This window comes from Poecilia mexicana, unplaced genomic scaffold (assembly GCF_051168715.1).
Source record: "Poecilia mexicana isolate PSO_F unplaced genomic scaffold, ASM5116871v1 scaffold_22, whole genome shotgun sequence".
In the NCBI taxonomy this organism is placed as follows: domain Eukaryota; kingdom Metazoa; phylum Chordata; class Actinopteri; order Cyprinodontiformes; family Poeciliidae; genus Poecilia; species Poecilia mexicana.
Window position 1 is genome coordinate 3,849,024 of NW_028263391.1, and position 16,103 is coordinate 3,865,126.

The 16,103-nt window shown below is 37.9% G+C and overlaps 1 protein-coding gene across 2 annotated transcripts in view; it reads left to right on the plus strand.

The window, feature by feature from the left end:
• The first annotated feature begins 2,539 nt into the window (after positions 1-2,539).
• The window catches only part of atrn (attractin), a 148,039-nt gene continuing 134,475 nt past the window's right edge, over positions 2,540-16,103 (plus strand). Inside the window, exons 1-2 of one of the 2 annotated variants that reach the window (XM_088002895.1) lie at positions 2,540-4,324; positions 14,726-14,809. In XM_088002895.1, coding sequence (XP_087859021.1) covers positions 4,080-4,324; positions 14,726-14,809 — 329 coding nt within the window. In that variant the 5' untranslated portion in view covers positions 2,540-4,079. The remainder of the gene's footprint in view (positions 4,325-14,725; positions 14,810-16,103) is intronic. The other variant, XM_088002896.1, reaches the window with a different exon arrangement.

The window sequence follows — 16,103 nt, forward strand, 5'->3', positions numbered from 1 at the left end:
CATCCTGTCATGTTGGATAAGCTCATCTCTGGGCCAAACCCTGACTGACGCTGAGTTTTTTCCCAGTCAGCTGTGGACGGTGGAGTTTGGGTGTCTTCTGTCTGGCCAGACGTGGTCTCTGAGGTTGAGCTGGGATTTTTCTTCTTAATCCAGAGCAGTTAACTCTTTGGGCTCCAGACCACAGGAGAGTGTAACTGTAGTCTAACCCTGACTTTGGGTCCAAGATTACAGAGTGAAGATTCTGAACCAAACTAGTTACGTATATTTGAAGCATGAGTTCTGTTTGCTTGTCCACCTGCATTGTTCATCCATGTTTAGCCTTAGTTTCAGTCTTTTCTTTTGATTAGCCTTTTTTGGTGTTTGTTTAGTTATTATTGGTTATAGTTATTCATGTTTTGTATTTTCTGCCTCCACTGTGGCATCTTTCCCCCTCTCTCTCCCTCAACCTGCCTTCTCCTCCGCCCTCACAGCTGCACCCAGTTTACATTCAGTCTCATGTCATCGTTCCAGCACTGACAGTTCCAGTCTCCTTCATTCCTCGCTGGATTCTTCTGTTACCTCCTTGTGCCTGGTCTCGTTTGTTTCTGCTCTCGCTCCCCTTGTCCTCCCTGTTGCTTTGTAACTCATTGTTTTGTTATTTTCTCATTAAATATCCACCATCTGTTCCCCACCTCTGCCTGCATTTGGGTCCAATCCTCACAACGACACATCATGGCCACACTGATCATTTCCACACTTTTGGCTACAATTTCCTTAGATATTATTTAGTGAAGATTTATTTTATCCTGTTAGCTAACTTCTTTTTCTTAGGTTTTCTGTTTTATTTTACTATTATTATTATTGTCATATTTACTATTGTTTTGTTTTTTTTTTATCTTATTTTAAATCAATCCCAAAACACTGCACTGGCCGTCATCATTTCTTTGTCTGTGTGCAACAAGTTGATCCATGTTAGATTTATTTGGTTGGCCTCACTATCTGTCTGTCTCTTCTTGCACTAACTCAACACTGATCAGCATATAAGTGATATCACCATGTCAGAATTTTTTTTTTTTTTTCTGACCTATGTACCACAAACACATGTCCTCTGTTACTGCTTTGAACCCTTCTGGTTACAGTTTCAGAGGTACAGAATATTCTGGCATTAGATAACACCACTGGCTGGAGGCAGAAGTTAAACTGGAGGTTAATCGAGGACGCATTACGGACACAAAGTGAACATTCAGTTCAGCTCACCAACTGTCTAAACCCACAGACAAAGACCATTACTTTAAAAACCAGGATTTGTTTGTGCCAGTGGGGCTGTTGCCTGGGGCTACGCTGGTGCCTCACATACAGAAGTATTAGTTTTGACTGAGCCATCAGAGGTTCAAATCCTGACCTTTGACCCCTTTGCTAGGTCTTTCCCCTCCCATTCTCTCTCTGCTCATTTGCAGTCTGATCACTGTGAGGGACGATTAATGTACTTTATCTTATCAGGTGTGATCTTTGTACAAAGGTCCTTCACAAAAACCTCAAACATGACAGATTGTTTGCTTTCTTCCCCTTATTTCTTCCATGTCAAAATAATGCAACCTTTGACCCTTTATTCAAATAATACATACATATTACTTGGTATTTTTATACTTTTTTCTTTGTGAAGCTACATGACTCAATTGCGTGTCACTTTGCTGCTGTTGCACCTGAATTTTCCCCAGTGTGGGACAATAAAAGATATTTCTATTCTATTCTTCTATCTCTTTAAACAATAAGGGAAACTCCAGATGATGATGATGTGGCTTTGGAAACTTCTGATAGGTTAATCAACACATTTGAGTTAGCTGGAGTCACATCTGTGGATGTGTTTTAATTCCACACCTGGAAAACACTGCTGTAACGATGGGAAAGTCAAAAGAAAATCAGCCAAGATGTCTTGAAGAGAATAACGGAGCTGCACGAGTCTGGGTCATCGCTGGGATCAACTTCCAGATTCCTGATGGCGTCGCATCGATCTGTTCAAACAATTACATTCAAGTGTAAACATGATGGGGATGTCCGACCATCGTACAGCAGGCTTAACATGAACGGGTTTTGGTCTGAAATATGCGAACGCTGCTGCAGCTGGTATGACTGGTACCCTAACCACTCAGGGAGGAGGAAGACAATTACTTCACAAGAAATATTAAAAATGGCAGATTTCAGTTTGTGAATGTGCACATGGACACTGCTGGTCCCAAACATATCTGACACCAAGCCCGTCTGGTGCTTTGGATTCTGTCAGCGGAGAGCGAAGCTGAGAGCGACGAGGGAAATGTGTCGAAGCTTGTTTGGCATTTCCACCGGGGCTGCCTGAGTCACTGCTATTGTTCTTCTGATTGGTTGTTTGGGAAAAACTACAAGAGAGGTAGTTTTATCTGAAGTCTAAAACTTCAGTGAGTCTGTTACATCAGCCTCTAAATCTGATTATGCCTTTTGCTTTGTTTTTTTTTTATCAGCTAAAAACAAACCCACTGCCTTTCAGATGAACTCACAATTCTTCTTCTTCCACCAACTTTCTTTGTTCTAATTTGAAAAGAACTTTACATTTTGGTGACTCTCTCAACTTTACAAATACTGTGGAGCATTTCCTGACGGTTTCATTTTTCTGAGACCTGATTCCAATCATTGTTTTTGTTTCTTGATAGTTTGACTTTGTCAGTCAAGAAGTTAAGTTGTTTTCCTGCCGTTTGCAAAGTCCAAGTGCCAGTCAATCACTGTAAGATGGGAGATACAATTGAAACTGCTCATCATTTATAAGCTGGAATCAATAAACCTTCAAGAAAAATGTAATTGTTGAAACTGTTTTTTTTTTTTTTTTTTTTGGTGTGTGACAAATAATTGAAAATAAAAAGGCAGCACAAAATGGCAAGTGATAAAACATATGGGTTTACCAGATGTTTTATGTTTTTATGTCTGGATAATAACGTATGATAATTGTTAGATTATATTGATTCCCCAGTCTAACAGATACTTATTCCTTTCCCAGTTTATAAATCACTTCCTCTGAAATATCACATGAAATCAGAGAAATCAGATCTCCCTCCTACTCGCGACAGTTACAAACAACACCTAATATAATATAACATTATAATATGTAGCCTAAGGATACATTATTTGAACTTGAAACTTCAGTGTTTACATGAAACTGTAAGCCATGAAATATTTTAGTTTGAAGACCTCCTCACTAAAATATTTAAAATGCAGTTCTCATTCACGTCAACTACATGTTTTTTAATTGAACATCAACAGCATAATCTTAATGTGTTTCATATTTTTTTTAAATCTCAAAACTACTAAGTTGAATGTCGAAATTATGACTTTGTATCTCATAATTTTGATCAATCAATCAATCAATCAATCAATCAATCAATCAATCAATTGATTGATCAATCAATCAATCAATCTTTATTCCAGACACAAAAAGGTCCATAGTAAAACAAAAGGTAAAAAACAAACAAAATAAAATAAAAAATAAAAAAATAAACATGACACATTATTCACTGAGTCACAAATAAATGATGACGCCAATGATTCCACAGTCTTGAAGACTTATCAATTATGACTTTATCTCATACTTTGTATCTTATGAGTTTGAAAGAGTGAATGGTGTTCATATGAACGAGCAATGCAGGAGTACAAAGGAGGAAAGTAAAATTGTATAAGTAATTTTCTTTAAAATAAATAAATTAAAATGATGTGAGAAATGACACCGAGATTCATAGCGGAGTTACCAACCTGAAGAGGCGGGATAAATTACCTGTTTTCAAAATAAGGGTTTCAGGCCACAGATGCTGCGTTGCGCATTTCCGTCGCCATAACGTCACTTCTGGACGTCAATATGCGGCTCGGTGCGGCGCTGGGAAACAGTCCCTGAAATGATGGAAACTAAGTAACCAGCGAAGCCTTTCCTTCAGCGAAGAGCCTCCGCTGTTTTACCTCCAGGGAAACGCTACAACCACCGCTTCGATAAAGAAGGAGCCCCCGCAGACTGACAGCTCCCTGGGTGGTTATCCCCCGAAGCGGCTGACCGCCTGCCTCAAGCAGCCATCTTTTGTGAGAGAATGTACGGGGCGACGCGGTGGGCCTGCTCGGGCTCCTGCTCTGGTCCCGGCCGGAGCTTGTTGATGCTCACAACCGCGCTGCTGCTCTCGGCCGTCGTGCTGCTCTCCGGGCTGCCGGGTTTCACCGAGGCGAAGGAATGCGACAAACCGTGTATGAACGGACAGTGTAACACCGCTACGGGCAGCTGTGTGTGTTTCTCCGGCTGGGTTGGGGACCAATGCCAGCACTGCGGAGGGCGATTCAGGTACACCGAGCACAGCAAACCGCTGGTTCCATCACTGGGGCCGGTTCAGGTGGTTTGTTCTGCGTTAGAAATAGCACACCGCTTTACTACTACTACTACTACTACTACAGGTTCTGTCACTATAACACAGGGACTAATGTGAAACTTCAATGGTAATGAGAGAAAATTAGTTTAAAAGTAACTTTGTCTGGACACAATTTAGCACACCAACAAGGCTCTCCGCTGAATATTGTCCTCTTTAAGTCTAAATCAAAATTTCTTTGATAAGTATTTAGTCAACGTACTAAAAATAGCAAAACGTTAGACTATCACAACCACAAACCTCAAGAGTATGTTTTAGGCTTTTATGTGACAGAATGAGACAAACCTATGAAGTGCAAAGAAACTGTGAGAACATCAGTTTCTTTTTTTTTTTTTTTTTTTACATAAAAATCAGGGGGACTAATGTGACATCTGTACATCTGCACAGTCATCTTTCACTGGAGTTGCAGCTGCACATCTTTTGGCTGAAGTAGTGCTAATGTGTCTATCCACACATTAGCATTTTTGTCAGTTCCTCTTTGCACAACAGCTCAAGCTCAGTCTGGATGAAGAAAGTCTGAACATCAGTTTTCAAGCATCTGAGCTCTTCTTTACAAGTCTGGTTATATGTCCGAAGTCTCTTACTTTCTGTAAGACTTTTTGCTCTTTATTTGGCTTAATTTGTCTTTCCATCAACTCCCAACTCATTGCATGATGCTTTCATCTCCAAGAAGCACTGCTGCGCCGATTACAGCGCTCCTTTTGCAAAAGGCAAAAATTTTAAATTTTTATTAGTTTTGTAAAGCTGATGGAGATCTTCCCTAAGAGATGGGCAGCTGTAACAGCAGAGAAACATGAGTCTAGAAAGCACCTCATTATGCCGCCTCATTAAGACTAAATCTATACGCAAAAAATTTTTGTAAACGATTTCCATTTGTTCTTTAAAATTATTTGATTAAGTCAGGTTATTACTTGGACTGTCGCATAACATTTTAAAAAGATACGTTGAAGTTTGGCTTTGTAACGTAATATGTAAAAAAATAAAAGTTGAGAAACTTTTTCAAGGCACTGATGTGACTTCTTCCAATTTCCATCTGAAGAAAGTTGGAGGAAAAAATAAGTATGCTCAGAATACCTCCAGACACAAACATAATACTCAAAATGCTTTACATTAAAGGGAGTGAGCGTATTAGGCCTGTCATGGTAACAGATGGACGATAAATTGAAGTTATTGCGATAAACGATGATATTGTTGAAGTCATATAATGGTTTAATAATGCAAGTACACCCTCTTGATGATCAATAAACTTTAATTTCTGACAAACATTTAACATTTGGATATTTAAGACATGTTAAATATACTAAATGAATAAGTGCATCCTGGAGTTTCTGTAAACAAAATTGCCCTAAAAAAAAAAACCCAGTAAATTGAGACCAAAACACCAGACTGGAGCCTTTTGTCGTCCAGTTTTTTGGTAGAAAGAAAAACAATTTCACAAATGGAAATGACCTTGCTTGTTCTGACATCATCATGCGATTAATTGATTTATTGCGTCAGGCTAATACGCGTTCTGTTTCCCGCGAGCGTAAGTCGAGGTTGGACAATATTTACTTGACGATAAAGCCTTTGAGCTGTGTGGAAACAGCTGCGAGTTACAGTTCATAATGTGGTGGTAAATACAGGAAACGCTCACAAACTGTCCCCAGTGTAGGATGTGGAATACAGCAGCTCCATGTTGACGTCCTCTCATGTCGTCGTGGTAGAGCAGAGCAGAGTGGAGTTAACTTTCCTTTGGGATCACTAAAGGTTTTTAAAATTAAAAACAACCTTTTATTGTCCCAATAAGGGGAAATCAGGTGTAAAGGCAGCATCAGATATAATAATTCACACAAAAAAGTTGTAAAAGTGTTAAAAACAATGTATGTAAAAACCCACATTAAAAATAACAAATCATAATATACTGTACAAGACTGTAAGAGAAAATACTGAGCAGTTCTTAGAAAAAAATCAGACTCATGATCCAAGGAATGTCAGTTCACGTTCCCAAAAAAATGTACATGATATTCATGTGTATTGAGCATTAAAAAAAACAGTCTTATTTACAATACAGTATATACCAGTGGAGAAAAACACAAGTGGAAATTTCATTAAAATTGAGTAAAAATGTAATGTACCACACCATGTATTTCTACTTTGATATTAAATAAATTTCTAAAAAATAAAAAAATATAAAACGGTGCAAATGATTGTGCAAATACCAGCAAGGATGCAAACACATTGATTTTATTTTATTTTATTTTTTAATTTAAGAGCAGTAAAAAATACATTATGGTTTCACTGAGATGGGAAAAACAAAAAAAAAATCTGCATCACTTGATGACAGCTTCATTCATATTACTGACTGCTTTGGACAGCATTGCGCCTCTCTGAACATCATCCCACCGATTCGACACAAACGAGCAGCAGAGTAAGAGATCAGCTCTTCCCCTCGTTTACTTTCTCCGGACCCTGAACTGAGTCGAACATGGAAGCCAGTCTTCCTGATTTTGCAGCAAGTTAGCGCGTCTCCACCGGCTAAGCGGCGATTCAGCATAGGCGCCATCTTCCTCAGGTTTAATTTGTTACCTCGTGTCATGCTGCCTCAGCACATTGCCAGCCTGTTAGGCTGTAAAGTTGAACCCGTGTAAGCCATGCCATGTTGTGCTGTGTGTGGCTCAGCAGTTGGACGGCGAAAAGGAAGCCCAGCCAGTTGCTGAGGGTCGGTGCTGACTGGACGGAGCGGTTTGCCTTTGGTCATGCTTACACAAAGAAAAATAATAATAAAAAAAAAAGAAACATGGCTGAACTCTACATGCTCAAGCCACCAGCAAGAGGGGTTTGGTAAACCACAATCTTAGATTCGTGGCCCTTTTTTAACAGAATTTTCTCACTTATCTGACTGCATAATCGTATTTACCAGTTTATAATGTCTGGTATCCGGGAAGCGCTGGTCTGCCAAAAACCGATTCAGATTTGTCGCTCTGAACTCTAAAAGGCAACAGAATAGTTTCAATGTCTTATTTTGCGTGCTAATTAAAATTTACAACCCAAAAAGACATTGGTATTTTTCATAACAATCAAAGGTCGACAATAAAACAAATCAATGATTTGAAGCAAACTAAAAAAATAAAGCTGTCTCTAACTGTGTCGTTGAAAGCTGTGATAAAATTCCACAGGTTACGATGCAAACATAACCTTATTGTTAATCTGTACTAACAAACCCAGCGGGAAAAATAAAAAAAATGTCGCAGCATAATTCCCTTTGTTCATCTACAAGCAGGGCTGGTTCATATGGGTTAAAAATAAAATCTCAAATTTTGTCATTCCAGGTCTGACTTCCTATTTACAGGAGACAGAAAATATTTTTAAAATTGTATTTTCTCTCAGTCAGTGCCGTTGTGAGTTGTACAATGGCAAATTTTGGTTTAATTTAGAGAGAATAATGCATTAAAATTAAGTGAAAAAAGTTGTTTGAGGTTAAAAAACTATAAACTTGGAGATCTGACGTGACCAACTTTCTCCATGTGGTTCTTTCAGAACAGGCTCAGTTGTTTTCACAATCGTTTCAAAGTGTTGCTACTGATAGTAATTTAATACTGAGGTGTTAAAAGATTAAGTATTTCTCTATCTGTAAAACTGACAGCAAAGTATATCACAAGTTTCTCAACATTCCTCATTTAAATTTTTTATTTTTTGTTCTCATTAAAATTACTACTTCATTCTCCTAATATTACAATGTTATTCTGGTCCTATGGAGATTTTATTCTCATAATATTCAGATTTTATTGTTGTACAACTTCATTCTTGTCATTATGACTGTAATTTTAATATTCTGACTTTAATCTTGTAATTAAAAATAAGAGAAATCTCGACTTGGCCCTAATGTTCTGGCAGAGTTGACCTGAATCAAAAGTCTAAATAAATAGAAGCTGTAAAACATGCTTATCAAACAAGATGATAGACCAAAAATCGGATTAAGCTTAAAAATCAATTTGTATTATTTATAGATACAAAGTTTATACAGCAGTCTAATATTGCTTTTCTGTAACGGTCTACCATAAATTTCATGTAAATTAGCACCAGTGGTTACATTAATGTTTGGAGAGAGCAGTTGGTATTATGCAGCTCTGGAGTTAAATAATTTCACTTTTATCTCACTGAGTTCCATGTATGGTTTAATAGCACTTCTGGTGGTTTGTGTTAATGCTAAACTAGAGGGTTACCTACAACTTGTACATCCTCTGTTTTTAAACTTGCTCCTCTAGTTCCTCTACATCTGCAGGGTTTCCCACAAATGTTCCTAATTCATCATAAACTTTGAGATAGACTCTTTAAAAGATAAAACAGAGCAATGATGTTAAGGTCTTTCTCTCGCTTTGGCAGTCTTAAAAAAAAACAGCTGACCTTTTGGTTGTCGAATAATTCTTACATTTCTGTGCTTCCTCGCTTAATTTTTAAAGACCTCGATTAAATTCAGTAGCTTTATCACTCAGTTTAATCATCCGCACTGAAGGGTGTTACTAGCACCTCTTAGTTTAGGTACAGACATTCACTGATCTGAAAAAAGATTGGCTTTCCCCCCCCCCACCAATCTCCTGAACAGCCAATCACCGATTAGGATTGGTCAGTTCTAATCGTCAGGTCATTTTTCCAAGGCCTCTCAAATGGCCCAGTTTGCCAAAAAAAAAAAAAAGCGACTTAATATGAAAATCTGAACTTGATGCGCTATGGCTCTGAAATCAGATTTTGAACTTTCTGTTTCTAAAACCTTTGTTTGTGCTTTGTAGGGAAAAATCTATGAAAATTCCCCTTCACTCCTGTTCAGAAACTTTTAGTTCTTCCTAGCCACTAAAATGTTGATATTGTGACCGAATTCCCAATAAGAACCTAGAAATGCACGGCACACACTCCCCAATGGAAAGTCTATCAGATTAAGTCAGCCAATTCATTTGGTACAAGCCACATTTGCAGTCCATGTTCATTATATACCTATTTTAGTTAGGCTAATTATCTCCAAGTGGAAGGGTAAACTCTGTATTTTTTTCCCCACTATGTGTTTTATCAGTGGCATTGATTTAAAAACTGGAGGTTTTTCAGAGGGGAGCCTGCTGTCTGGCTGTATTTAGCATACAGACAATGCTACCATACAAAGCTCAGGAACCCAGACTCATGGAATACATTTTTGCTGCTTTAGATGGTTTCCTGTGTTACTTTTATTAGTTTTACTCCAAGTTGTAGCCATAATTATTGCTTGTAATGCTGATACCCAAAGGCTGAACAAATTAAATTATAAATTGTAGCAACAGATGTCGGCTCTGTCCTTCTTGGTTGGAGCCAAAAAGCACTCCCAAGGGCAAGCCATGGCATTTTTATTAGTACGAGAAGGTTTTGTAAAGAGTACTCCTTTTAGACGGATTGAGGTCTTGAGTCGCTATTCTTTTGCAGACAGACAGATTTGTGAATAAGGTCCTTGTCTGTGCAACATAGAGCCAGTGTAAGCCTCTGACGTGTGTTCTCTTACGGACACTAACTCTGATTCTTTGGCTTTCTAATGTAATTAATGTGAAACTGTGTACCAGCGCGATGAGCTGAAAGAGTTTTGCGTTTGTAGAATTTATGAAAATGTCGTTTTTTGCAAGGCACTTCAAAGAAACAAAGTTTCAGGGTGCCTGGTTGAGGTTCTAATCTGCTATATGTATGCTAACGATGGGTTTCATAGTTGACTTTGTTAGGGGTGGAACGTACAGCTAGAAACCTACCGACACAACCTGTCTTTGCCGTCACTGTTACAGGTTTATAAAATAAACCTATTTAAAATAAATAAACAAACGATGCTTAGCCTGCCAGGTAAATCCTTGCGGCCCGCCAGGCTTATAATACACAAACGGAAACTGATGTGTTGGCATGCTAACTTTTTGAACTTAGAAAAATGCAACGCTTATCATAATGTATTCTAACATCAGGGAATTATTAAATATTGTGACAAAAAGAGAACACTTTAGCATTATCCTTAATGCAAACTGCGATCACCTATTGGATTGCTATATTTCTCTGTTGTCAGTTAGCACAGATAGGCTAGCATTAGCCTTGGATATGCTAGCATTAGCCTCGGTTATGCTGAGGCTGGTCATTTGCGATTCGTACTTTCTTTCCAGAAAATATTATCAAGAAAAAAACGGTTGGCATACAATATCTGTAAGTTGCACCAATGTGTTTATTTTTATGTTTTTTATGTTTCCTGTAATCTAACTTCACATCAAGCTCAAAAATTCTGTATTATATATAGCTGAACTTGACTTCCGATTGAAACTTCAGATACGGCAGATGATAAATCAGATCAGAAACCAGCTTCTGATCATTAATCAGATCAGAAGCTGGTTTTGGAATAGCCTTATTTTGCCACCATGCCGTGTAATACAAGTGATCTTATCATATGTGTTGCATTCATTCCCACTGTAAAAATGTGAAACTTCATTGAGTATTTACTGCCACATGGTTGTAAAATGTTATAAACAGTGCTTATATTGTGTTGACGCGTTCGAAAGCTGGGGCATATTGGAATGACAGAAGAGCATTGATTCATTCAGGGCATCAGTTGCTGTTACGGTTCTGGATAATCCTATCAAATGCTTCAGTTTCATTTTCGGTCCCAAACTAATTGAAGTTTTGAACATTCCAGGCAAAACCAAATGAAATGATTGAATTTCCAAACTCTGATTAAATTTTAGTTGTGAATGGTATGAAAAGATGAGTTTGTTTCCAAATAAATAAAGTCACACTAAAATGTTTCTAATTAGCAGAAATCTTTGGAAGCTTGGCTTTTATAATTCTGAACCTTCATACAATGGTTTGTAATACGGAGGTTTTAAATTTGTCTAAGATTTTAACCTCATGTGTTAGTTTGATTAAGATGCTTCAAATATTTTGCAAAAAGCCAATGCTGAGTTAGAGATAATGACATCTGAAAATTGTGCTTTCTCAACTTATTAGTCTAAAACAACTGGATCTTAAACTGCTAGTCTAAATAAATTCATTTCACTAATTATTAACCATGGATTACAGTACTAGCTTGTAGCTTACCATGCAGTCTGCCTCTCTATTCCCATCCAGAGCAGTACATGATGTATTGGTTTACTGACTCAGTTAAAGTTAAGTGGGTCATCCAAAGCTGATGAGTCGACAAACAGTTTAATTGCTGTCGTATCAGATTTTGTGTACTGATTACAATTTGGTTGTTTTGTTTTATTAAAGGCACCACAACATGTTATTCTTCAATATCTGATTTTTTCTTGATGTAAAGTGAAAGCAGATAAAGCAGGTTTCATATTTTTTTTTCTGGTTAGCTTTAGTACTTATCAAAGTCATTCATTGAACATTTTTAGATTTTTTTTCCTTTCTTTTATTTAGTCGTGCAGTGCACAGCTAAATCCTTCCCTATTTCCTTGACTTTGGGAAATCGGCAATCGGACGATACTTGTCTGAGAAACCAGTCTCATTTACTGTCTCACTGGTCTGAAAATCAGCCACGGTCCACTTCTGTTGACAAGAAAAATCGGTTTCTGACCGAAATCAGAATTGGCAGGTCAGGCCTGAAAACTCCAACTGGTGCACCCCTATTATTTTTCATGATAAACATAAATTGATTTTAATTTGGTTTTATGGATGTAAAATTTACGTCAAGTGGTAAAAGAGGCTTCATGGATTGATGGACCAAAGGAGAAAATTCAAACCATCTGACAAAAGCAAATGAAGTGGATTAGCAGCGTCTGCTAGCAACTGATGGCATCATCCAGTATTGTATAAATTCCCCAATATTTACTGGGTACAGTCCTTTTAATGTATCAAAATGTGGAGAAGGTAGACTGGAATGGCATGTATTGTTGAGCAATCTGTGTCAGTAGAAATTGTGTTTTTTAAAATAAGTGACAAGAACGGTGTTAAAGAAGCTGTGTGCTCGCTGCTGGGTGGCACATTGGGATCAGGAGTGTCTGAAGCCGCTTTTTGTTTGAAGGAGCTCAGCTTGTCTGCGAGCTGGGAGTCCCTGTATGCCCCTGAGAGCTGTGATTACCGGCTAACCGCTGAACTGATACTCACATCTTTACCTGCTCTCTCAAAGCAGTTGGTAAGCTGTGAACCTGTGATACCAACTCAAGCCGTCAGCAGGATTCTGTTCTCTCTGCCTTCATTTAAAATTTATTTTCTTATGTGTGATCATTTCCATTTGGACAACAGCCGAAATTTTGAGAAACATTAGGAAAACACTTTTGCGTGTTTTCCTTGTTCTGAGTGAATGGTTATTATTTTTGGAAACACAGTTTCAATAATCCATTTTAATTGTTTTTATTTTGGAGATTTAAGATGTTTTCCAGTTATAGTGTTAGATGTTCTTTAAATCTTTTCTTATTCTTTGATTGGGTGTACTTACACTAATGAGCCATTATTATAATCACTAACTGAAAATGACCTGAAAATGACAATATTATCGTTTATTGCAATAATTTCTGGGACGCCTGACTAAGTTTATTATGGTGACAGGCCTCATAAGTACTGCAGATACTACAACCACAAAAAAGGAGAAAATTCAGAGAAAAAACCCCCACAATTTTTTTTAAGTTTACATCTACGATGTTTGTCACAAGATACAGCATGGTAGCCTTTAGTGCAGTGCTGTCATATGTTTGGCATTCTCTTAAAAACACCCTTGCCAATGGACTTTGAGCCTCCCAACCCAAACAACCGCCTGCTACTGTTGACCTGTCCCTTTGTGGCTTTAGGAAACCTTTCACAAACAAGAGGTTGCAGCGCACTTGTTGCCTAGATATGAATAAAGTAACCTTTCACAACACACATGGCTAGAACTATCAAAGTTCCTTTGGTTTCCAGAAGCATATCCTTTAAATCTTGCAAGATCTGTCAGAATAGCATCTGGTTTCTGAGGTTTCTTGAGGCTGGAGGTATAATCTTTGGGCCGAGTCACTCCGCTCGGCAGTCGATGTGTGTTCTCGGCTCGGCCGTCTCTGCAGACTTTAAGGTGAGACTGTTGTGGAAAACAACGGTCTGGGGCGCGTCGGCGGGCTCGCTGTCGTTAATGATTACGCTCTCTCGCTCCCCAGAGTGGGCGAGCTTCCCTCTGCTGGCAACAACAGACTGTACTGTACAATTACCAGCGTTTGTGTCATGGCCTCCTGTAATTTGCCGTGAGGTTTAATCATCTTTACTCACTCTGTGGCTCACTCATCCACTACCTGAAGTGACGTGTGGCAGCAGAAGTTGGTGTTTACCTGAACTCACTGATCTGCTGGCCAACTCTTGTGCAACAGTGCAAAGTTTGTTTGGTTTTCTTTTTTGGTTTGTTTTGAGGTTTTTTAATGCTGTAATGTGACACGATATGCACAATTGTTGAAATGTGGAACTATTTGTAGCTTTTGGTTATATATTTTTCTTATTATACAATTTTATTACTTTTAGTATCATATAAAATGGACATTGTTGAGCTTTACATCATATTAAGTTATCCCCTCATTAAAAAACATACCTGAATGTTGCCTTGATTCTTTTGTCCATGTTTGAGAAGTTCTTTAATTTCCATGGCAACCATTCAGCTTTGCAAAACACCCGGGTGGTTCTAGCTCCGCCTTCAAGACGTAGCTCCTCCTCTGAGCTGCGCTTTTGGCCCTCCCCCGCTTGTCTCCTTCAGACTAGCCAGCAGCAATTAGCAAACATCTGGTGGGACTGCGCATCTGCTGAGCTGATTATAGGAGCTACTTCTCAGTGCAACGTTGGTAAAAATGTTGTTTAAGAGTTAATAGAGGAGCCATGTTGTGATGACTTCCTGAAGGTGGAGCTTCAGAAAGAGCAGGAGCTTCTTAAAGAGACAGAGGCCCAATTTTAAGGTGCTAAATTACAAAGTCACATTTGTTTTAAGTCATATTTGATATACACAGCATATTCATAACAACTTTAGTAATGTGGTCGATTGTGCTACAACATGGCATTAGTACTACAAAATGCATTATACTGTCTCTATAACGTAGTTTAATTCATGCAGTATTTTTTTTTGTTTTTTAATTCTTAGAGATTTTACCTTCTGACCCACTTCCAAGTGGCATAGATAAAACTAAACACGTACACAAATTAATGAAAATAAATTCATTAATCAAAAATAAATACGTAAGAAAACTGGAAAAAAGTGGAGGGAAAAAAAAACCTAGTAAGCCGCAGTTGGTCAAACAACTCGTATACCTAAACTTTGATCAGGTTTTTATTTTATTTATTTTTATTTTAAAAGTCTATTTATGGATTTAAATGTATTCTTTCTTTCTGTCTCATTTCTCCTCCAGGCTCACAGGACCGTCCGGTTACCTGACTGACGGCCCAGGAAACTATCAGTACAAGACCAAGTGTACCTGGCTTATCGAGGGACAGTAAGTACAGTGCAAACTCTCCATCATTAGGCCAGCAGCCACAGTGCCTGAACAAAATACTCGTATCATTTTAACTTTTTTTTTTTTTTTTGACTTTTTTTGACTTTTTTTTTTTAATTTTTATTTAAATTTTTTATTTGGAAAGGCAAGTTACAGTTACATTGTACATTTCAGTTTCCACCACAGCGGAAGTATGAGAAGGAATAACACAAGCCAATCCAGGGTTTTTGTGTAATAACAAAACATCCATAACAGAAGAGTGAGCGAGGGGTCGGACGGGTTTTTTGCCACAGGATATAATAGTTTTCAAACTGTTTTCCAAAAAATATCAGCAAATGTGGCATGCATTTGGATTGAGGCCTCCAGAAATATCTTTTGCTACAATTAGAGTTGAAAACATCTTTAATTTTCTTTTTCTTGATCCTCAACATTGAAGCTGCATTGAAGACTAAAACTAAAATGGATTATTATCCCTGCAGTAGAGGGTACTTTTTGTTTTCACAAATGGAAAACAAGGTTTCATAAATCACAAACTGTGTTTTCAAGAATATATCTTCGGGGTAGAACAGTTCTGTCCAATTTCCACCCATGTGAAGTGTTTTAGATTACATACTTAACCAAAGGTTGTACAGACTTGAGTTGTTAAAAGTTAAACATTACTGTTGAGATAATCTTACAGCATGAACACCATTTCCTGCTGTTGACACCCGCTCCAAGGGAAAGAAGAACATACGGTAACCACATATCACATCCGATAATATTGGTAAAGATTCCAAAGACATTATCGCCAATTACTGCCAAAGGTAAAATTATGCACCACACTGTGACTTTAATGCAACAATACGTATCCATTTGGAGTTGTCACAAAGCCCCGGTGTGTCCTTATGTGCCTGTGTTGATGCTCCTGCACTGCAGTCGTGCTGCTGCTGAATGAGAATCAGATTTTCCTCTAACTTGCTAGCAGACAGACAATGAAAGCATAAACTTAAAGCGAAACTGTCACCAAAACTTCCTGGCAGTTCTATAAACAACATGAAAGTGGTTCTGCTCCGTGCGACATAACAATAAAACTCGCTATCAACATTTTTTTTATGACTTGCGGTGTCAACTAATCCCTGAAGCGATCCATTTTTTTTTCTCTTCCGATATCTGAAGTTTAATATCGGCCAATACCAATTGAATACAGAAAAACAGTGCTGAATTGACTTTAAACATTTTTTAAACACTTACATAAATATACTGAATTATTTTTTGCTAACTCTGCACCAGAACGGCACACTTAAATACACCAACG